The 24,418-nt window shown below is 41.8% G+C and overlaps 1 protein-coding gene across 1 annotated transcript in view; it reads right to left on the reverse strand.

The window, feature by feature from the left end:
• LOC125441134 (serine/threonine-protein kinase Nek11-like) overlaps nt 1-20,543 on the reverse strand; it is a 56,454-nt gene extending 35,911 nt beyond the window's left edge. The window contains exons 1-2 of the mRNA XM_048511484.1: nt 20,221-20,543; nt 18,798-18,936 (exon numbers count right to left, since the gene is read on the reverse strand). Coding sequence (XP_048367441.1) covers nt 18,798-18,936; nt 20,221-20,274 — 193 coding nt within the window. The 5' untranslated portion in view covers nt 20,275-20,543. The remainder of the gene's footprint in view (nt 1-18,797; nt 18,937-20,220) is intronic.
• Nucleotides 20,544-24,418: the final 3,875 nt, after the last annotated feature.

Here is a 24,418-nt window from a genome sequence, read left to right on the forward strand (position 1 = left end):
TACAAATAATGGAGAAGTGGTATATGAGTTTCAACTTGTATACTTTACAAAAAAAGACCATAATGGTGAAAACAGAACCTTCAGGTGGTCTTCACGTAGCAAACTTGACGTTATTTGCGTGTGAGACTTTCATTGCTGCAACAGAGAAATATCTGTCCCATCTTCAGTAAGATTGAAGATGTACAAAGGGTCCCAGCTATGCTGGCTCATAGCAAAATGGCCCAAATGTAGGGTAGACCACTGAAGGGGCAGCACTTGCCACTGTGGTCCCCAGCTTTTCACCTGCTCCCTCTGTGTCTTGCAGAAATAGGACACCAACTTGTGGCACCAGCACCACACCAGTTTTGGCCATGCAGTGACACTGAGATCTGTTAAACATTTTACAAGATCTTTATGCACAGAATGAACCTCTGTTGAAGACAATGAAAATATGAAACATCCAAGCTTGTGCTTGCCAAATTCCTGGGTGCTTTCATTAGTAGCATTGTGCTTTATAACTACTGCAGTATTCCCCCTGTGAGATAAACAGACTCTTTGAAAAATAGTTTTAATTTGCTCCTTCCCTGGAGTTCGTTATTAGTGCATTAATGCAACACTCTGTATGCGGCACACATTTAAGAGGCAATGGTCAGCCTCATTTATTTAAAACAGAAAAACAAACAAGTGACAAACATATGGTGATCACCCAAGAGAACAAAATTATACTCATGTCACTCAGCAAGATTCTACTGAACCAAAAGGGCAAAAAAATCTCTGTCTTGGAGCAGTTTCATCTCCAGCTCCAACACCTTTGCAGAAAAAAAATTAAAACTTGCTTATAAATGGCAATGAATGTAAAATTGTCCATAACTGTTTCCATTCTTAATTTCTAAACATTACATACAACCAATGCTCGTCTTTAATAGGTGCTGGGTGAGTTCTCCCTCTGTGCAGTTCAGGATTGGCTGGACATTTACAAGCTTTTAAGTGAGTGTTTGGAAAATTATGCTCTGATCTCTACAAGATTTCTCCTGGTTTAGGTTGGCACATACCTGCTGATGGTGGTGCCCATGTACACTTGTTTGTGGTTGTCTCAGAGATTGTGCTGTGTAGTGCTGGGCATGTTAGATTAGGGCAGGGAGAGCCCACTGGTTGCTCTTCAAACGACCCTTCTCTAACAGGGAGATGATCCATTAAATAAGTAAAAAATAACCTGCTTCACAGTTTTGCTATGAAGCAGGAAAAAGCAGAAAAGAAAATTCTATAATTGCCTGAGTTCTTTGCAGGAAGGGTAGTAGACAAATGATAGCTTCACCTGCATGGTAGGATGACAGAAATTCAACTGCGCTCTATGTTTAAAAATTAGCTGAAAGCAAAGGAGAATTTTCCTACCTATGAAAATTCTTTAGTGAAAATATGGTCTAGGAAGTGTTTGCCTGTTTATTATTGTATGAAAAGCTCTATATTCCAGACTTCCTTTCACTTTAGGAGATCAACAATCAAAGAGATTAACAGTGCAATCCAGAACTGAGGCAGACAAGGGGGCTTTCCCCACTTACCATTTGCTGCATGCTACTCCGGGAAAGTAGCACGGGGTCCAGCGGCGCTCCCCACTTGCAAGGGCGGCAACCACGCAGCCGCCCCGACACTGCCGCTCTCCCGCCCCTTCAGTGCGCGTCATTTTTGCCGCTGAAGAAACGGCACCTTCTGACTGCCCCGCGCTGGGAAACACAACCCCGCAGCAGAAATCACTCATGCCGGGAGCACGCTGGGAGTAGCGCGCTGCAAATGGTAAGTGGGGTAAGCCTCAAGGACAGCGCCCGTTAAGAAAAAAACCTCAACTTTCCCATAGGAAAGAACAGAGACAGTGTATCTCTGCCAGGTACTCCGCTTGTATGCTGGGGCTGAGAGGGCTCTGGAGGCCAACTAGGGTTGGCCTTGCATTCCAGAATGCCCCCAGAATGTTGGTGTATCTGGGAGCAGCATACAAGCACTGACATAAGGCCAGGCTTTGCAGCCAGGTGTTGCAGGATGCTGTCGTGGCCAGACACTGGCCAATTTGCCACTCCGCCAGTGTAAGTGTCCTGGAGAGGGCATTTACACCGGCGGAAGCCCACACCACATCCAGAGGGGGATTCACCTCCCTGTATTGCACTGCTTTTAGTATTTTAAATCATGTTCATAAAAACCAGAATAGCTGAAAAGACAGCACCCTCTTTAAAAACCCAGCCAGAACCAAGTTTACTCCAGTGCACAAAAAGTGCATTTGTTATTGATTTTGGAAAGACAGCTTTAGAGGAAACCTCTGAAGGTAGCACATTCTGGATTACTGGAGCCAGAGCTGAAAAAGTTCTAAAACTAGTTATAGCGGTTTACATTTGTTGAGCAGAAAGAACAGACAATAAGAAGTACCCAGAAGACATACCTAAGTTTGAGGATAAATAGATATCACCTAAGTGCAGAATGGGGTAATTGAAAGACAGCATAAAAACAGAATGGAAATTAAATTGCCAAAGAAGATGTATCAATGAATAAACAAGTCATATCAACTATTGACCATGAAAATAAATACATCAAGGCTCTACGAACCCCAATACTGCATGTTCTTGAATCCAGTGAGGTGTCAAACTCGCAGCCCTCCAGATGTTCATGAACTACAATTCCCATCAGTCCCTCCCAACATGAGCATTGGCTATACTGATGGGAATTGTAGTTCATGAACATCTGGAGGGCTGCGAGTTTGACACCTGTCTATCCATGCAGTAAATTCTTCTCATGTTTCCCCTTAAACTGTCTGAACCCCCCCCCCCATATATCTAATAGCCAAGTTGGCAAATCTTTCGATACTTAAATCCATTTCTCCTTACTTTCAGAGATGGAACTTTATCAGATGCCTCAATTTTCTGGAGCCTCATTCTTTCTCAGAAGGAAAGAACAAGCACTGATATTAGTTTGGGAATGAACTCCAGGCTAACAATAGCAATATAAAATTGTGGTTTGGACATATATTCACAACTCAGCTAATGCCATGCCCATTGTTTTCTTATCTCTCCCTCCAACTGAAGTCATTCAAAAAGGAAGTCATGTCAATTGTTATAAATCCTTGGTTTGAAAATGACTATCTCCACCGTCTAGTCTTAAAAACTATAATGTGTAACATAACTGGGAGAATGTACGTGAAATGCTTCGAATGTGCTAAAGAAACACTAAAATAGTAAATAATAATAATAATGGTAAGCCAACTTTTCATTTCTTATGGTTCCTAAAACAGGCACTTGGAAAAACAAACAGAAATCTAGGTCTTATTTCCTGAATTGCTCAGTGAAGAAGCTCCAGTTAAAACATGGAATTCATTCAATGCATGTCATTTTAATCTCCCACATTATGATTTTGGCAACCGTTTTCCAACTGTGCAAATACTCAGCAAATGTGTAAATATTTGCTTCAAAATCTATGACTTTGTGAAAATAATATCAATTAATCCATCTACATGGGGGCTGTTTAGCTGCCTTTTGATTTCTTTGACAACTGAGTACAGATGGTGTGTGTTAGGAATCTCTAATGAACATGATTTTTTCCCCAAACTTTTATCTAACAAAACTTTCATCAGAGATGACAAATGCACAAGTCCTAGGCTGTAGCAGGGTCGAGGCGATGGGAAACAAATGCTCAGCGATTCCCAACAACAGCTGCCAGGCACATGACCCAATGAGAGATGCTTCCAAAACTCTCTTCATTCAAATTTTCCTTCAAATTCTATATGTCCAAATTGTATTGAGCTTTTTCATGCAATTTTTTTCTTTGTGATATGTTTTAATGGTCTGCAAATACATACTGTGGTGCCCCCCCCCTCACCCGGACCCTTTGGGCAGTGTATCCTTCCCTCCTCCCTAATCTGGGGGTTGGTCTCCCCAGACATTGACTCTCCCCATTGGCCCAAGGGGCCAAGAAACCACCGCACCCACAAAGCACTGGGTGTACGGAGCAGCCCTTGCCCACGCCACCCTCCTCCTAGCAGGCCTCCTTGCCTCCCTTCCCCTGTCTGGCTTGAGCTTTCACACCCTCCCTCTCTCTCTCCCTTGTTGCTTCACAGGAAGAGGAGTTTCCAGGGGTTTGTCTCTCCCTTTGGCCTCACAGGGAGAGGTGTTTACAGCTTGCGTGAACAACTCCCACCCTGTTACTGCACAGGGTGAGGACCAGCTTTAACCGGGGTCTAGGTTCTCAAAGGGGGTCTGGGCTTCAGGGTCCTCTTCCCTCCTTCCCACTTCCCACCATTGAGCTGTCCCTTTCCCTTGTCTCTTCACACCACCACCCACATTCCCTGCTGCTGCGGCAGCTCCTGACGCACCCTTTCCCACTTCCTTAAATACCTTCTGCACTCTCATTCCTCTCCCTCGTCCCAGCTCTTCTCCAGCCCATCTTCTACAGCCGCCTCAGCTTTGGGCTTGCTGGGCCTAAGTTTGCTGCCTGGTTTGAGCTGCTTCTTCAGCCCATCTTCTACAGCTGCCTTAGCTGTGGGCTTGTTCCCTGCCTTCCCCTTTGAACAAGGCCTCTGTGGTTTCTAAGGCCTTCACTCTCCCTGCAAGAGGCTCCTCTGCCGCCTTCCCATCTCCCGCAGTGCCAGCTGGTGCAGGACTCATTGGGGTAAGTCCGGGCGCTGCAGCTGAACCCGGACACATGCATTCATCAAAAGGATTCTGCTGCAATCATATAAGTATATGTCAAGATTGGTCATTGTTGTCGAATTTATCTATGTTCACATGCACATTAATAATGTAGAAGAAGAAACGATGACTTCTCTGTTAGAAGTAACTATGTCTGGTTTGCAAAGGACCTGACAAGAAGAACCAGCATGGGGCAGGCAAGTGGTGAGCTAGACAGGGATGTAAGTTTAGAGACCCATCTTTTTATGTAAACTCTTTGTATGCCTTAGACTGATAATCTTGGGTCTAATTTCCTCCTTCTTCTGGGAAGTTTCTTCTGTCTCCTTCTCTAGCTAGTGAGGAGCTGAAGGCTATTCCTGTCTTTCAGCTTTCCTATCTGAGCTGAAGTTCCCTAATAAACATTTAACTTTATAAATCTATGGTTAAGCCTCATTTGAAATAATGTACAGTTCTGATCGCTGTTCTTCAAAAGAGACAATGTGGAAAAGGACAACCAAGATGATTTCCCATGAGAAAAAAGCTAAGGAATCTGAAGCTAATGGAGGCCATGACAGAGATTTATAAAAGTATGCAAGAACATTAACAGATAACATTTTAATCCCTCTCCCATAATACTAGAACCAAGTTGAAGGCAATGAGGCTGATAGTCAATATCGTCAAAATGGACAAAAAAAAGTATTTCTTCACTCAATGGCCATTTCTGCACAGCCAATTACAGCATTGTGCCATCGGTGTTATTGGCAACGCTGCAGCAATGGAGCGTTCACATGGGCGGGCGCTCCATAGAAGGTGCCAGGATTGGCCAGTGTGGGCTGCCATTGTGGGGGGCGGGCTCTGCAGCACTGATTCCTGGCAGGTGCTTTGCACGATGTCAACTGCGGAGTGCCACTGTTGAAAAGGCACGCTCGGAGAACAACTTTTGAATAAACCATTGTGGGCCTACTAGAGCACTGTGGCATTGCTGCAGCGTCATTTCTTTAGCAATGACCATGTGAACATTGCCCATAACATTGTTTTTACAATCCTTTTACTTGCTTTTTTGGCCCATGCGGAAACAACCAATGATACAATTGTGGAATTTGCTACTAGTGGTTGTAGTGATGGCCATGAGTATAAATGGCTTTAAAATGGGATAAGACAAATTCAAGGGGGTTGGGTTCCTCAGTGGCCACTAGCCAAGATGACAAAAGGGAGGTAGTAAACCCCTGAATACCAGTGGCTAGAAGGCAACATCAGGGCCATGGCCTTTATGCTGTTCATTGGCCCTCAGCAGCAAATGACTGCCCATTGTATGAAACAGGATGCTGCAGTGGGTGGACCACTGATCTGATCCAGCAGAGTACCTATTTATATTTTATGGGCTGTATCCAATTAACTTTTCATAGATTACCTGCTCCCCCTCCTCTCACAGTCTGCTGTACCTTCTGAAACTTTGCCTTCCAGGTCCAGGCACCCCCTCCCCCCCACCCCCAGGGACAACAGTGGAAACAACATGGGAGCATTCAGTGGCAGGAGAGAAACTGGTAATAATCAACCCCCTTTCTCTGGCAAAAGTGTGTTTTCTGGTAAAAAAAAGCAAGCACTGGATACAGCTCAAAGTTTGTTTCATATGTCATGCCTCCTCAGACTGAGGAACCACTCGATGTACCATAAGCTCCCTATTCTGAACAACTGACTCAGGGCATCAGGAAGTCAGCTAGAAATAATATTTCACTGGATCTGAAAGTTCTTCCTATATATGGCTGCATTAGAATTATTCAAAATTACTCCCATGGAAAAACACTGCCAGCATTTGACTGACCAACACAAAGGAATATGAGTTCTGCTTTTCACTGTTCGATGTTAAGTCAATCAGCAAAATATTTTTTAAATTAAGTAACAACAGCAAATTGTACTTTCAAAACATCCGATGTTTTTGTTATGGAAAACATGATTTTAAAATAGTTCTCCTCTTAATATATAGACTGTACTGGCTGATCGTAGACTGCTCAACAAAAGAGGCTGATATATTAATTTCCATCTCATATGAGTCACTGAAATGATGGGAAATTGGTGTTCCTTCGACCTCTGAAGCACTGAAATTTGTAAAAAAAAAACAACCCTGTAAATATGTTTATTCTCATGCAAACCAACTGGAAAATAGAGTTAGGTCCAACCAGAACTAATGAGGTGGTTCTTTAGTAAAAAATTACCTGCTGCCATTATGAGACAATCAAAAGTGGAGTGGGGAGGGAAGTGCCCTGGGAGGCAGCAGTCAAGGCAGTAAGTTTTCAGTCAACACCATGCATGCATGTGACTGCTGAGTAGCTTGCAATCTCTGCTGGTATCGGCAGCACACACTGTTTCAGGGGCTACACCCAATCATCAGTCGCACTACCTGGTGCTCATGACGCATCGCAGCCTGTCACCTCTAAACAGTTAAGGGTAACAATCTTCTTCTTCCCTTTCTATTGCCCCTAGTGATGGATAGGTCACATATAGAACTGTTCTATTTCTGGATGCCAAATGGAAAACAGTGACTGTTCATTGGCTTTTTAAAAAACTGTAGGTATATAACCTTGTCAATATTCTTGTCGATATGCTGAAAGTTACCTTCTCATAATGTTTACAAAACTTTTCTATTCCATTGTGTTGTGTATAAAATACTACCAGAGAGCCAAATTCTCCATTGTTTTAAATATATTAAATCCATGGAGACAGCTGAAAGATGTATTGCCACTGGATCCTACTTTTTTTGCTTTTCCATTAGGTTACTGACATAAAATTAGCTCATCAAAGTGCTTTGCAGTAGTTACTCCTTTATTTCAAACTGTGACTCTGTTCTAAATAATTGATTTGTTACCAAAAAAAGGAACCTGTAGTTCCACCATAAGCATTTTATGACCAGTCCTAAGCAACCAGACTTTATTCAGCCGGACTTACTCTCAATAAATGTTCTTAGGACCGCCAACAATTATCCCAGGGAACGGAGGCCACCCTGTATTTTCTTACCCATCTTACAAAGTAAATGGTTTTCATTGTTCAGTGGACTTTATGTTATGCTTGGGCATGACCTTAGTAATTTGCTGAAATTAATATATCAGAAAAACCACAGGTGTTGACTATATGCATTTCAGTATACATGTACTTTATAAACTAGCCTACTTGAAGGGCTGGATAAAATGCAAGAGAAAGAATTAATATCTTCCTTTTTTCTGACAGAGAATAAAACTTTTTCTGATTAAAATTCATAATGAAACACCTATAGGTGTTGAAGTTTGCAATGGAAATATTTGAAAATAATATATGCAGTTATTGTAATGCAGTTAGTTATTTTGGTATTATAATGAAAACGGGTCTGTCAGATGTAACATATTGCAACATATTTATTAAGGTAATGAATTTTGAATATTATAACCAATGGAGTAAAAAAGGAACAGAATACCAAGTGGGACAGAGAGTTTAACTGGAGTGGCTGAAGCTTAACAACAGACAATGGTGAGAGATGAAACTTTTTGAACTCTGAAAAGAAGAGATATTAAATGAAAACCAATGATCTAGCAAGTACCTTGGCAGAATTCCCAAAAAACGGTAAGAAGAGGCAAGTATATTTATAAAAGCCAACTATTTATAAAAGCCTCTACAAACTCACGGGCTAACCCTACCCAAAATTTGCAAGTCTAGATGATTCTTCAGGTAGGAATCTGCCCAGCTGCAGTTTGAAAACCATGAAGGTGTACAGGGGCATTCCCCCACCCCATCCATTGAAGGTGACATGTGGTGAAGCAATAATGCTTTCCCAGAGAATTGATAACCTCCAGATGGAGCCCAAAGTTCCCCAAGAATTTCACCTGATCTTTGCAATATGGAGATTATTTTCCCTGAGGGCATGGCTTTTTCACAACATGCTGAACCCCCCTCTCCCACTGATCCCCCTCAGGAATCTCCCCCCCCCCCATGCTTAACCCCTAAATAATCAGGAGTTTTCCCACCCTAGTGGTGGCAATCCTAGTATACAGAAACCATAAGGGGATTTCTAGATCTGGACCCTCCCCAAACTGCAGTTCTTCCACCATGAGTTCTTCCCATGAGTTGCTGCATTGAATGTCCTCCGCATTGAGATCGAGCAGGAAAATTAAGATGTCGCAGAACAGCACAGAACAGCAGGAGATATCTTGTGGAAGACTTTAGTGGAAAAAGTCCTCTTTGCAGTTTTTTTTTTAAAAAGACACCTTGGCTCATTCCGCACATGCAGAATAATGCACTTTCAAACTATTTTCAGTGCTCTTTGAAGCTGTGCGGAATAGCAAAATCCACTTGCAAACAGTTGTGAAAATGGTTTGAAAACGCATTATTTTGCGTGTGCGGAAGGGGCCCTTGAGCTGAAATAAGGTGTCTTGGGGAGTCTTGGGGGAAAAGCTGTGTGGAACGCCTTCCCAAAATGCCTTTTTTAAGGTCCTCAGGACATCTATTTGTGCTAAGCGCAATGGACCTTTCATTTGATATTCTAAAATAATTTCCCAGCTGTGAGATCTTGTAGAGATTATGGAATATCTATGGGCAAATGTTTCATTTCAAATGGAGATACATCAATTAAGATTTTGGAAAAGTAAATGCCAAGAATGGTAATCATATAGCGATTATTCGGATAATTACTTGGACATACATTTTTCCTAGGTTCTTCAATGCTGCCCCCCGTGCTTATAGAAGCCTGACTTTATAGAGGCAGTATGGTTTTCTGATATAGACAAAAGATGAATCATGAAAAGTTTTTCCATCGTACATTTGCCTGGTCCAGTGTCTTGCCCTCTTCAGTAGGGACCAAAGTAGTGAGCAGAGCAGCTGGCAAAAATAGAATTCTGTAGTGGGTAGTTTTACATTAAAAAGAAATCTGCAAATAGACCTCTGGTTATCTTACGTGGTGGAATATGCAGCATGTACATAAAGAAAATGTTAAACATTAAAACTGAGATAAAATTCAACTGCAGTACAGTAGGTCTGAAAAGGATCTCTTCCACTACTTCATGATTCCCACCACAACTGGTAAAAGAGGTTTACATGTTTAAACAGTTCAGTTATTCATACGTATTTATGGAATACACAAAACAGTATTTGCTCTTCGACTAGGAATCCTATTATGTAACATGATCACAGATTCCCAGTTGAGATTTTCATATTTCTATTCAAATTTAGATAGCCTGTCTGTACTTGCATGCAGATTCATAAATGTATTTTTAATTCTCCCTCTCTTGTTTACTATGTCTATTCAACTATGAAATTGTTATGAATATAAACCAATTGTTATGAATACTCCAAGCAAAATATAACATGATTTTAAACTTCCATCACAAGACCCAGTTTGTCATTTAGATGAGTCATTTTCTGAAAATTGAAATCATTAAACAGATACAGTTTGATGATTCCATAAATTAAATTTTATGGAATGTTTTGTTTTTTAAAAAGTTGATATTCCTCTGAGTACCACATATAACTAATGTAATAGTAATATACTCCATTCCATTCCATTTTCCCCTCCCATTAAAACAGAGCAAGATCTCACTCCCCTCACCTTGAGGATAAAGATAAGGGCTAGATCTTTTCAGCTTATCTGCTTGATCTCTCCCAGTCCTCCAATCCAATGCAGTTCCTGCCCTGCCCCATATGGCATTTGTTCACACAGGCCCCATATTTCCCAGCATAGCATTTTCAGTGGTCAAAATGGGTCCTTCCTCCCTCTTCCACTAGTTGTACAGTTAGTGAGATCCAGCCCTAGACCTACTGAGGCTAATGGAACTGTCCAGTCCTGAAACCACAAGAAACAATTTATCACTGTAACAAAACTATCCTACATTAATTAATTATCATAGGTGGAGCTACCACGGGTTGGGGGGACAGACATCCTGGATGTAGGTGTGTGTGGGAGGATGGAGAATAGCTCCCTCCACCCCTCCTCTCAGGCTGCCCCCACGGACTGTAGCAGCACCCACAGACTGGAGCAGGCAGCTTTTTTAACTTTTAAAGGAAAGTGAGATGTGTGGGGGGGCATGGCATGGGGGGTACACGGGGGGAGAGGTGCTGGTGCCTTTTTGCCCCTGGTGCCAGTTTTCCCCCTACGGCATTGTTAATTATCCCTGCTGATCTAAATAGGCTCATTCCTAAATCCCTTATACCACTAGAGTACAACACGTGTTCCAATGGATTGTGATTGCTAGCAGAGTACTGTTAACATAGGAGAGAGAAATTGGGAGGAGTGGAAAAATGGTGAGCAAAGAACTGAGTATAACAGAAATCTTGTGCTTGCTTGTACCCCAACCAGGCAAAAACATAATACTGCAAATTGAAATGAGATGATATGAGTAAAATACTCCTACTGAAACCAATAGGCCCTTTCCGCACAGCAAATGTACAGTGGGCTGCTGTTGGAATAAAGTAACCTGCTTTCCTGTTTTTGTGTTTGGATGCATCCGTGAAGGCAAACTGCCATAAATTGGTATAGACAGTTATTTAGTAGAAGGGTATCTATTTATCTTTCTAGCAGCGTTTAGGCTTGAGAATATATATTTATTTCCTTATCTACTTTCTCTGTAGGTTGCCTTTCTTGCAGACACTCTAGGCACAGTACAGAATATAAAATGATATATTCACACACCATAAGGTAAGCAGGTACAACTTCAATAAAACTAGGATGACAGAATTAGGAAACAATGTGAACAGAAAACTGCCTAAGGCAAGGTATACTATAAACAATGCAGAACGTGGACTTACAAAAAGACAAAATGCAGTAAATGCACACAGGGGCCCATTTCTTAGCATTATACCCACTAAACTGCTTCCCCCTAGAAAATAAGCAAGATGTTTAGCAGAACCCTGCTTTGGATTTTCAGTAATTAAGTCCTCCAGGTTCCTCCATCCACCCAAAAATACGACATTCCTTGAGCTTGGCAACCATTGCTGAAAGAAATTCCGTCACCTATTCTGGTTTCTCAGCTTAACCGCTTTATTATCCTCTGCTTGTTACCAATGAATCTGCGATGGAATTTGTCAAGATCCTTCCCACAAACGAAAAGACCACTGGGCTTTCTTTTTAAGCAAGTTCTGAACTCTTTGCTGAGCTAGAATGCTAGCTTTGTGGCAAGGAAGCGCTCAAAAGCTACTGAAGTGAACAGAGAAGAAATGACAGCACATCAAGGTGAGCTGGCAGTCACAAAGCGCTCTTGCTTAGCAATAGATAGCTGAGCAGTTGGGCTCTGCAGTCACGCTTTGCCTCAGTTTCCGTCTCAGGGGCCTCAGATTGTTCAGCAGCTCCCTCCATTCTCATGTGAACAGAATAAATTTCCATATCTCATCAGGATGATGAAGGAAGAGATGAAATCATCCCAGGCTAATATCAACTTGTCCTCATGTTTGTGAATATTCAAATTCATATTAGCAAATATTAATCTATTAAGCTTTGACAAAATTATTTCTTCAATATTAGTATGAGGAGGCAGGAGTGACGGTTGCTTCATAACATATTGCCCATGAAGGCTATCACAATCACCCCCTTTGTTAATTCCATTCAAACTTGAGGAGTCACACTTAGAGAGGACAGAAAACAAAGATTTTTTTGAGGGGAAATCTTGGAGTTGCCATTGAGTCTGAAACAGAATGGTAAGCCTGTTAAAGAAATGTGCGACCAATCTGATATTTGATAACTCTGGCAGAAGAAAGGTTCACTGAGTCAGAAAATTATAAATACGTTCTGAAAGAGTAGATAAATCCTTGCCAGTCCTGGTCTTTCCACAGCAATTGTAATTATCAAATTATCGTTATCATACTATTTTGAGATTGTTTCAGGATTCAGATCCTCTGAAGATGCCAGCCACAGATGCAGGCGAAACGTCAGGAGAGAATGCTGCTAGAACACGGCCATACAGCCCGGAAAGCACGCAGCACCCCAGTGATTCTGGCCGTGAAAGCCTTCGACAATACATTCCTTCCTTCACTCTTCGAAACCCCTTTGCATCTTCCCTCAAAAAATTTTATGCAGGAGATATTTTTCAGGGAAATAAGATTTGCAAAGCCTAGCTTCGCTTTCAGGCCTGCTTTATTTTTATTTGTTCCAATATTTATAGAATTCCCCACGTATTTCAACAAATCCAATAGTGTAGTTAAGCTTTTGGACACATAAAGCTGCCTTAAACTGAATCAGATCATTTGTGTATCAAAGCCTAGTATGATCTATACCACAGGTGTCAAACTTGCGGCCCTCCAGATGTAATGGACTACAGTTCCCATCATCCCCTGCCAGCATGATGCTGGCAGGGGATGATGGGAGCTGTAGTCCATAACATCCGGAAGGCCACAAGTTTGACACCTGTGATCTACACTGACTGGCAGCAGCATTCCAGGGTCTCAGACAGTGTTTTTTCTATCACCTGTGTGTGTTTAAAGTGCCTCCAAGTCACAGTGAACTTATGGCAACCCCATACAGCATTGTCAAAGCAAGAGACTAACAGTGGTGGTTTGCCATCGCCTTCCTCTGCAGTAGCAACCCCAGTATTTTATTTATTTATTTACTTATTGTTTAGATTTTTAAACCAACCCATCCCCAAGGGGCTCTGGGCGGTGTACAACATAAAATCTCAGTACAGTTTTAAATATGATTGCTAAAACCTTTTAAAAACAGCGATAAGAACAGTAAGAGGCGTCCAACAAAACCCCATATTTAAAATCCTCCCCAAGAGGGAGGGACGGCGAGTCCCATTAGAAAAAGAGGGGCCCCATTAAAATACTAACCAGGGCTGACCTTGCTTACTTTCCAAGATCAGTCAAGATGGAGCGAGCCTGGGTAATCTGACCCATCACCCACTACTTGATCTTAAAAAACCCCACACCTCTCAAGGACTGAGCCTGGGTCTTTCTGCATGCAAAGCAGGTAGTCTACTACAGACCCTCCACCTATAATTAGTTTCCTTAATAGATTGTCTTGTGTTTCTCAAGGGAAAAACAAACAAACATAATTTCTAATAAGATATTTGCTATTAACTGCCTAATTCACAGTAGGATCCAGAGCAGAATTAGAATCGATTACTTTAAAGGAGTATAAATCTGTTAAGGATTGTACTGTTGCCTTGGTATGTTCTTACTGAAAGTAAGAGTAATACAAAACACTGGATTGGAATACAGTGTGATCAACTGGAATATTAATATCCTGAATTGCTCATTCATTCCCTATGCATGGCGCTCTGATCACCGAGACATTTGAATGCCCGAACAAGGAATGTTAAGATCACTGTGCACAGATCTGCAAAGCATATAGCAGAGCTTTCAAATGGCGTTAAAAGGAGATATCAGTAATACTGGAAACTTGTTAGGTCTGATACATCGTAATTCAGTAAAAATAGATTTGAAAGCGCAACCAGTTCCTGCCTGCTGCATGCCTGCTGTTTTTATTTGATTCTTGCAAGCTCCTGCCCTGCCATTCTGCCCTGCCACTCACAAGTTCTATTTCATTTGTTCATTTGGGTCCCTGACTTTCATGTTTTGACTCTTGCCTGGTCATATTTTCTAGACCGTGGTTTCCTCCCACACAGATTTCTCTCTCCTGATACTGTGAGAGAACAAGTTGATGAGGCTTGACTTAGAATGTCACACAGAACATCCTCTTTCAAAATACTGATTTCGGTGCATTTTAAAGTCCCTCTCCCTCACATACCACTTGATATTATCTATCTATTAATAATGGCAAGTATTCTGTACTTCCTCAAGCAGAGAAATGTTCCAGGGTGATCCAGGTGTAGTTCCCTTTGGAGTATTTCTCTGGGGAGCACTGGAGATCGAAGGCACTTGGGTAATACTTACTTTATTTACAAATATAAAAACAAAACATAAATGTATGTAGGAGGAAACTACAGTCTAGAAAATATGATTGGGCGGGAGTCAACAAAACACCCCTACAAGACATGGCCCACCCACCCTAGTGGAGGGAGGGGAGAGAGGGATGGCATGCAAGGGGAGGGAGGGAGGGGTGGCATGCAAGGGAGGGGAGGGAGGAAGCCCGGCATCTGGACATGGCCCACCCACCCTAGCAGAGGGAGGGAGGGGGAGGGGTGCCATGCAATGGAAGAGGAGTGAGGGAGACGAGGGAGGGGTGGCATGCAAGGGAGGGGAGGGAGGGGGAGGGAACCCGGCATCTGGACATGGCCCACCCACCCTAGCAAAGAGGGGTGGCATGCAAGAGAGCGGGAATGAGGGAGGGGAGGGAGGGAGGGGTGGCATGCAAGGGAGGAGAGGGGGAGGGGTGGCATGCAAGGGAGGGGAGGGAAATCCTACGATGAATATCCAAAAACAGACCTCAATCTCCAACGTGCTTCATATTTAGCCAACTGATGCCTCTCTCTGTTTCAAACTGCTCTCTGCACATGCATAATTGACCAAATTCATCTATCAGATCCAGCCCTCTAAGCAAAATGACCATTCTGGAAAAACATGACTCTTGACATCCTCCCCCTTCCCACTAGCTTTCCCACCCCACAACCCCTTTTCCTTCTCCTTTTTGGATGGGTGGATCTGTAGGGTCACAATTTTAGGATTCTGCCCTGCAAAGCTGCCATTTACTTCAGGGGAACTAATCTCTGTAGTGTGACGATCACTAGGAATTTCAAGAAAACTTCAGACCCCGCCCTGAGGTTAATAACCCCAGAGGCAAGTTATTCTGAAAGTAACTGGGTCAAGGTCACCCAGGGAGTTTCATGGATGAGCAGGGATTTGAACCCAGGCATCCTAGATGTTAGTCCAACTCTGTACAGACTTCAACATATGAGATTTGATAATACATGGATGAAGCATTCTGGTCTACATTTGTTTAATAGCAATCTGGCTACCATTCTGAGTTGTGTACTGCGTGGCAATCTCACATGGGGTGGCCAACTCTGGCTTGGGAAATTCCTGATGATTTGGGGGTGGTGCTTGAGGAGGGCAGAAAGAAGAGAGAGCTCAGTTAAGAGTTGATACCAGAGTGTTCATCCTCTGAAGCTGCCATCTTTTCCACTGATCTCCGTGGTTTGGAAATAAGCTGAAATTCCAGGAACGCTCTGGGCCCCACTTGGAGGTTGGCTGCCCCAATACTATGTCTCATGGCAAATATATTCCAATGCCTGAATTTCTGAATCATCCAAAGCTGTAAAGCACATTAGTCTTTGTGATAGCAGCGCGATCACTGCACATTCCAGAATCTAGCACTTTTCTGTCCTTGTGGGGAAGCATTTTAGCTATTTATTTATCCTTGTAACGACACCATTGCTTTCTCAGACGCAGTTGCTTAGCCTCTTAGGACACAGAGGAGATGAAGGCTAATAGTTCCTCACATGGATCAAGTATCATAACATCAAAATAAAGGGATTTGTTCTGTTTGTTCAATTACACTGAACAAGTTTAAGGCAGCTTATATTAAAATAGCAAAAAAAAGCATTGCAAAGCTGTTGAATAAACAACATCAAAATCACGGTGGATCATTTCAAAACAAACTAAAACAAGAATGATACTCTTCAACCAAAAAGATATGCAGTCAACAGAAATGGAACAATCTGAATTTAAATCAGCTACCCTAATCCCTAAAACCATGCTCAGTCTTAAAAAAACCCACTTAATTTTGTTCAGAAACCCTAACAGTTAAGAACTGAAGATAGCTTCATCAGATCCAGTGATTTTCTAAGGTAGACTGAGGTGTGGAGTAATGTAAGAGACATTCTTCTCTGACCCAGTGTAGGTGGTAGCAGAAGGCTGCATTGTTTAGGCAGGTTTTTTCCCTCCTTGGTTTAAAAGGTGTTTAAGTGTATCAGTGTTTTAATATGCCAGTTTCCCAGTGGGCTTTTACTTGCTTGTTTTATTGTAAATCACTTTGAACACTGAAAAGAAATGATACAGAAACATAGTAAGAACACCAATATATAATAGAGATGGCCCACTAGTGAGGATTCTACAGCATGTCCCTTGACTTAGAATATATTGTATAGGTACATTGTTTACATTTTTAACTTTTGTATTTTGACAGTTTCAGAAAGGTTTGTCTACATCACAACCTTCTCCTTCAATAGCAGGAACAAGGACTGGGATCAGTCACCCAAAGAATTTGCTTCCATTTTCTTGGTTTAGACCAGCGGTGGAGATCCTATGGCACGGGTGCCAGAGGTGGAACTCAGAGCCCTTTCTGTGGGCACACGTGCACAGAGTTCATCATGTGGGGGGGGGCGGAAAATCACCCCCCACACACATATCTAGGCTAGCCTGGGCACAATCCTTTACTTGGGAGTAAGATCAGTTGCTGGCAATGGGGCATGCTTCTGAGTAAACCCTCCTAGGGTCGTGATTCACCCATTTGAAGCATTGCACGGTTGCTTCACCAAGCTTACTCCCGAGTAACGTGCGCCTCGGAGCCAACCATTTTTTCTAAACTAAAACCTCAGTATTCAGGTTAAATTGCCGTGTTGGCACTTTGCGATAAATAAGTGGGTTTTGGGTTGCAATTTGGGCACTCAGTCTCGAAAAGGTTAGCCATCACTGGTTTAGACCAAATGGGTTTGGGTTCAAAGTGAAGGGAAGTTCTAGCATAAAAATATAATTACGTATTGATCGCATTTCACCTTTCAATCAAATTATCAAGGTAGCTTAAATAAAAGAATACAAAGAGCTTGGCTTTAGATTGAACTTCTGGATTGTCTCTTGGTGATGAAACCATAAACACAGACTTCCATACCCACATTAATTTTAGGATACAGGACTCCTGTGTTTGAGCAACAACAGTGCCCCTTCCTCATCTGCTTGTCACAGGGGAGTCAATCACGAATACTAAGTCAGAGACTCCATTTCCTCACCTGGAAGAGCAATATTGGTATTGGAGCTCTTTCCCCATTCAATCTGATTTTAACTTTGCAAAGGCTACTTTTTAAACATGTCCTTATTGTACACAAATACAAAGAGAGAGTTTGAAGGACATTTTGCGGCCAGAGATTAGCAGCGCAGAGATCAACGTGGTCCCATTTGAACTCTACGAATGGAACTCTACGAATGACTTGATATGGAACAAAACTGTTGAATTGTAAAAATACCATGACTACAGAAACCTCTGAAGATTAATTCGAAGCCAGATTACACTGGATTCTGGTCGCTCATTAATGGGTTTTTAGTTTAATCTAGAGAATCTTGTGTACTTGAGAATCTAGTGTACTTGAGAATCTTGTGTACTTGAGAATGTTGAATGTAATCTAGAGAATGTTGATTGGTGACTCATACTTGAGCAAGTATGGTCTAGGGGAATGAGAGGCATCATAGCCCCATAGTAGATGTGGTTCACATTGTTAATCTAGTATGATGGAAATTCATTTATCCTGTAGTTTTATTAGTAAATACTATCTATAGACCATGGGGAATGGTTTTATCTTTTGCTAAACAGCAGCAAATAGGGAAGAGTCAGATACAAGCTGATTTCGGATTTTAAACATAGTTGTATTGTAGTTGTTTTATAAATATATATTATAACTGAACAGTTAAAGCCTATTAATCCATTTTATATCTTCTATAAATGAACTATCACGATGGAATATAAAACCCATAGATGGCATATATGATCTCTTTTAAACTTAACACAGTGTATAATTACCTTCTTATACTTTATGCCAATAAAGGTTATTGTGATTGTGTTAATCTAGTAAACTGTTCAGAGGCGTAGCTCCAAGGGGACGGGGGGCGATGCACCCGGCGTGCGCCCCCGTGGGGGTGTGGTGAGGGCTTTTCGGAGGCATGGAGGGGGTGTTCCAGGAGCGTGGAGGGGTGGGACGGGGGCGTTCCGGGGCGGGTGTGGAGGAAGCACCAGGGCACCGGGCACTTTTCCCCGTTGCTATGCCTCTGAAAACTGTTACATTATTCAGTCTTTGTACTGTTAGCTATTTTTTGTGCAAATTATTTGTACATTTCCTAACAGATGTACTAGAAACATGAATCCTCTCAAATTCAATCATTTAATCAGCAGGCACAAGGATCGTGGGGATCCTGCCCCCCAATCTTGAGCCATTTCTGATCCAGAACTGGTGTAGTTTGCACAGGAATGGGAGTGAAATTACCCCTTTCTTTCTCTTCATTGTTCTACCTTCTGAAGATTTATGAAATTTTGTTCCCCTAATTGTATCACATTCTTACCATGCTCCACTGGTTCAGACATGCAGAGTCTTTCTGGTGTTTCACTGTCTTCTGGCTTATTACGTCCTATAGATAGGTAGTCCAATGTAGTGACTGGCTGAGATGTAATCAGACACTTTGCAATCTGTTGATCAGCTTCCTTATTCAAAGTAAAGACAAATACAAACTTTTAGCAGCCCATAATGGGGTAATGATGTAGCAGATATTCTGCCTGGAACAGAACAGAATGGTTTTAAAAGAATTATTTTATTTCAAAATACTCTTCAAATTTAGCTTAAACATGCCTAGTGGCCAACTGACAAGTGCCTTTGGCTGATTAACTTAATGAAAACCATGATCATCATTTCTGTGATCAATGAGAGTGACATAGTTGAACTAAGTTTTGGTGACTCATTAAGCCTCAGTGAATTTGTCTTCAAGAAGCACATGAATACAATACCCAGAAAGTCTTGTTAACAAATAAGTAAAGCGAGCTCTGCTGTCTGATATTTAAGTGTGGTATATTTGGCTGTGTCCCATAAAACCTAGAACACAAATACATTAGAGTTGCCCACAGCCCTCCTGGAACTTTGAAATCAGTCTTGCGCATAGGATTGCTTACTAGTGTTAAGAGCCACTCTGTGTTTTTGTGATTGTCCAAATTATTAATTTTCAAAATAGAAAGGATATTATTGAAAGATCCAACTTCCTTCCCTGTGATTTTCATGCCCTTAGTTGTGCATGTATTATTTATTCTTGGCTTTCAAGATAGCTTGCCTCACCAAAGTACGACTTAATTAATGCAAGTTCTGGAATTGCAAAGACAATGAAGGAGAGCTTTCTGCTTATATAACTGACCTCAGCATTAGACAACAACTTGTGGAGGCTCCTATCTAAACATAAAATTCTATTTGCTTGTATCAGGAAACATTCATAAGTGGTTTGATCTTATTTCTGGCCACAGTACAAAACAAATTTTCCACTGTAAAAGCTACTGACTTGGATAGCCCAGGTTAGGCTGATGTTAACAGATCTCAGAAGTTAAGCGGGGTCAGCACTGGTCAATATTCAGATATGAGACCACCAAGCAATACCAGGATCTTGATGCTGAGAAAGGCAGCAGCAAACCACCTCTCAAAGTCTCTTACCTTGATTATCTTACGAGATAGCTTTAAATCAGCTGTGACTTTACAGTGAAAAAAAGATAAAATGCAAGCTTTCTGTAGTGCCCAACTCAACTGAATTGTCTGCTTGAAATGCTTTAAATTTTGGGGTTACAGTTGACTTCCAACTGATCTAGCCTACCCCTTGGAATACTGACTGCATTGTAATTTTGAGGGCTCAGAGATCCTCTGTCTGAGAAAAGCTATAAAAGATAAGAAATACTGTAAATAAACTGGCTGGATTTTAGAAAAGTAAAGCAAAGAACAGTATCCATCCGTACATGAAGGACATCTATATTCACTTGGTGAAAGTTACGGGATCTGAGCTCCTGCATTCGTCTGAGATTTTCCTGGTATTTTTCTTCAGCCAGTTGTCTGAAAAGATTACAGATTGTTGAATTACGAATGGTAACAGCAGAATGAAATTTCAAGTGACTTCAGTAGCTGTCATTCAAGCAAAGGCAAGTGCTGAAATAAGGAATAAATGCTACCTTCTTCATACCCTAGCCTTGAATTTTCAACCACAGCCCCTTATCATGCTGCCATTTCAGGGGCATTTGAAATCTCTAGTGCTTGACTGCCTTGAGATCAATGGCATTGAGACTTGATGGATGGCAGAGGGAACCTGCCTTATCTCAAGTTGAGGGGGGGGTGCCAAAGAGCCTTTTCAGCAGCAGTCGCCTCCCCCCTCCACCCCGTTATGGAATTCCCTCCCTCTGGAGGTAAGGTTTGCATCACTACTTCGAGGCCTTCAAGTTTAAAGAGGTTTTCATTCCAAAAAAGTCTTACAGGATGACTTTTAATTTGTTTTTAATGTTCCCCGTTTTCAATTGATTATTCTGTTTAGGTTTCATGTTGGTTTCATTGTTTGTTTTTAATCTTGTGACTGTTTTTCCTGCTTCCTTTCTGCCAAGACTTGCTGATTTTATCATTTTTCTTTAGACGCAGCTGCAAGTGAAGAAGAAAATTTGAAACATTTAAAGCAGCTAAATAAAGCAGCTAAATAAGGAATATTTGTCCTTCTCTTTCTGCAGTTTGAATAAGGCCGGAGGAACTGCCACAGGGCTCAGAGCCCTTTGGCTTTTAGCCTGCAACTACCTGAGTCATAGCAATAGAAGCAGCACCAGGCACTTGTGTTAAGGCTGAAAAGGGATCTATCAGGTAGTTATCAACTCAATCCAAGGGAGGAAAAAGTGGAGTGGCCGCCAGGGGCAGCAACTCTGGGTGCCGAGGCGGAAGGGGAAACTTTTACTCCCCCAGGAAAGCCAATAGCATAAAGTGACTTATGCCACATTTTTTGGTGGCGTAAGTCTGCGCCACTAGGCGGGGACGTTCCTAGCCTGAAAGTGCACTAGGGGCCGACTAATGTCAGCTCTGCCTCCAGGAACACCCCTAGAATGCCCCCTCCATGCTGGTGTAAGTATTTGCAGCAGAGGCCCATCACCGCAAGGGCCAACTTCTGGGTTTGGGTGCTGTAACTGGCCACCAAATTAAGCTTCTCAGCACTGGTATCTGTGCCATTTTGCATAGCACTGGTGGCACAGACATCACTGCAACCCTTCTGCCACTTCCAGTGTAGTATCAGTCTCCCCCCCGCCCAACACCCCAGCCCACCCTACCCTACCCTCCTTTGATTGCACAGTCTTATTGAAAGTACATTTTGTTTCGTGCATTTCATTTTTTCATTTTCATTTTTGTGCATTTTGAGTCCCTGGAGTGGGAACAAAACATAGTCAATAAATCTATACTGCTGCCATCCATTTATTTTAAAGTACCAAAAACAAGGAAAGGGAAATCCCTCAAGAAAAAATACACCTCATTTGGAGAACCAGTGAGAACTTTAGTTGGTGAGAACTCGGGAGAGAACTTTTTTGGTTGTTGCCTGCCAACTGTCTCCCCTCAGGAGATAGAAATTCCCTTGAGGTCTTCTAGACAGATTTGAAGGCCTGCCTTCAAGAAGGCCTTTGAACTAGAAGATCAATACAAATCATGTGGCACTGCTGGGAAATCAGTTTCCCTTAATCTTTACTGTATTTAATCACATTTATTTGTATTTTATGGGTTTTTTGTTTATTTTTGCTTCATTTTATTTTGCTGTAAACTGTCTTTGGGACTTTTTAAATTAAAGGCAGTCCATAAATGTTTGTTTATTATTTATTTATTTTATTCAATTTATACCCCACCCTCTGCAAAGTCAGGTGGGGGATAGGGGGCTTCCAACACAATACAGTCAATCACTTACAGGAAATTCAATCCAGCAACATCTTTTACATCTATAATACTAAAATAAAATACACCTTTCCCCTGCATCAAGAACAGCTGAAAGGCTGAGTGTTATGTGTATTGCAATGTTCAAAATGGTGCTAACAGCAGCATTTCCAAATATTTGAGAAATCACAGTACAAGCGTCCTTCTGTTCTCTGTTCAAAAACTGTTTGATGCAAAACTTATGAGATGTGCTCTGGTAACAACCAGTGATTACTTGACAAACTAAATATTATGTCAAAGGGTCTAAAGATGCATAAAAAGACATGACAGGGAGATCAGAGACAATTCTGCCTGCCTCATTTTGTTCTCCAGAAACAAAAAGCTGGCACAGCTCTTCCAGTACTTGAAGGCACGCCTAGATACTTGGGCCATTTCCACACAGGTTATTTGCCCTCAGTTTGATGCTGTTAGGAAGCAGCTTTTTCCTGCTTCCTCCCAACATTCTGCCATGTTTGCACACTTCCTAGAGTTTTACTGTTTTCTTCCCTCATCTCTCCAAAACCAACTTGGTATCAAAGTTTAAGGAAAGATCACAGGAAAAATCTGGATGGCTGCCAGGTGGGTGGGAAAGTTTGGAAAAGGCACAGTGAAAGGGACTATAAAAAATAAATTAAAATTATATGTTTGAAAAAAATGAGATCTAGGAATTCAGAGAGCTTGTTACATACTCTGTTGCAATGTTATATGATATATATATAAGTGACTTATGCCACATTCATTTTTTAAAAAATGAAAAAGCCCTGTGGTGGCACAGAAAATGAACAGCAACAAAACATTGGGGGGGGGGGGGAGTTTCCAACCCAGAACAAACCAGGTAACCAAAACGGTTGAAAAAAGGTTGATCTCTGCTGCCATATGGATGGCTGACAGGGAAATGTTACATTATGGCCCCTTCCGCACATGCAGAATAATTCACATTCAATCCACTTTCACAATTGTATCACTATTTCACACAGTAAAATCCAACTTCAAAGGGCATTGAAAGTGGATTGAAAGTGCATTATTCTGCATGTGCGGAAGGGGCCTATATGTCCTGGTGCCTCAACTGGGAGACCATCAAACTGAAGGACATAGAATCCACATGCCCTTGCTCGCTTAAGTAAAACTTTGCAGTTGTACTGTCTTTCACAATGAACAGACGATTTCCTGTGACTGTGACAGAAATAGAGGTAAGAGCATACTTGACCACTCTGATTTCTAAAAGGTTTATATCCCTATTAGACTCAGGCCCCTTCCGCACATGCAAAATAATGCGTTTTCAAACCACTTTCACAACTGTTTGCAAGTGGATTTTGCCATTCCACACAGCTTCAAAGAGCACTGAAAGCAGTTTGAAAGTGCATTATTCTGCATGTGCAGAATGAGCCTCAGATTATGACTAATGTCCCCATACTTGCAAAGCACCCCCTCCAGCCTGTTAAAGAGGGATCTAAACTGTGTTTTCAGTTGTATTTATTATTGTTGTTCACTGCCCAGAACCCCTTGGGGGAGGGTGGTTTATAAATTTAATACATAAAATAAACAAATAAATGAATAAGATCTTAGCCATGAACTACAGGAGTTTCTGGGTGTGGATGGACTTTTGAATGTCAGACCTAATATGGATTCTCAATAGTGTAAATTTTCCATACCCAGAGAGGTCCTCAGATTTCTTCATTGGTGGAACATTTTTTCAGTAACACCAGCTTGAAGGGGGGGAAATGAAATGAAAATAAAACTCTGGGATAAATGAATCACTCAGCAGAAGCCAGTCCTCTCCACAGCAGCAAAGAGCGAACTAAGGGAGGAGTGCTCTCCTTACCTCCATCACACAAATGTTAGAAGAAGAAGAAGAAGAAGAAGAAGAAGAAGAAGAAGAAGAAGAAGAAGAAGAAGAAGAAGAAGAAGAAGAAGAAGAAGAAGAAGAAGAAGAAGAAGAAGAAGTAGTAGTAGTAGTAGTAGTAGTAGTAGTAGTAGTAGTAGTAGTTTGGATTTATACTCCACCTTTCATTCCTGTAAAGAGACTCAAAGGAGCTTACAAAATCCTTTCCTTTCCTCTCCCTGCAACAGACACCTTGTCAGGTAGGTGGGGCTGAGAGAGTTCCAAAGAATTGTGACTGGCCCAAGGTCACCCAGCTGAAATGTGGGAGTGAGGAAACCAATCTGGTTCACCAGATAAGAGTCTGCCACTCATGTGGAGAAGTAGGGAATCAAACCTGGTTCTCCCGATTA

Source organism: Sphaerodactylus townsendi, linkage group LG11, assembly GCF_021028975.2.
Source record: "Sphaerodactylus townsendi isolate TG3544 linkage group LG11, MPM_Stown_v2.3, whole genome shotgun sequence".
NCBI classification, from domain to species: domain Eukaryota; kingdom Metazoa; phylum Chordata; class Lepidosauria; order Squamata; family Sphaerodactylidae; genus Sphaerodactylus; species Sphaerodactylus townsendi.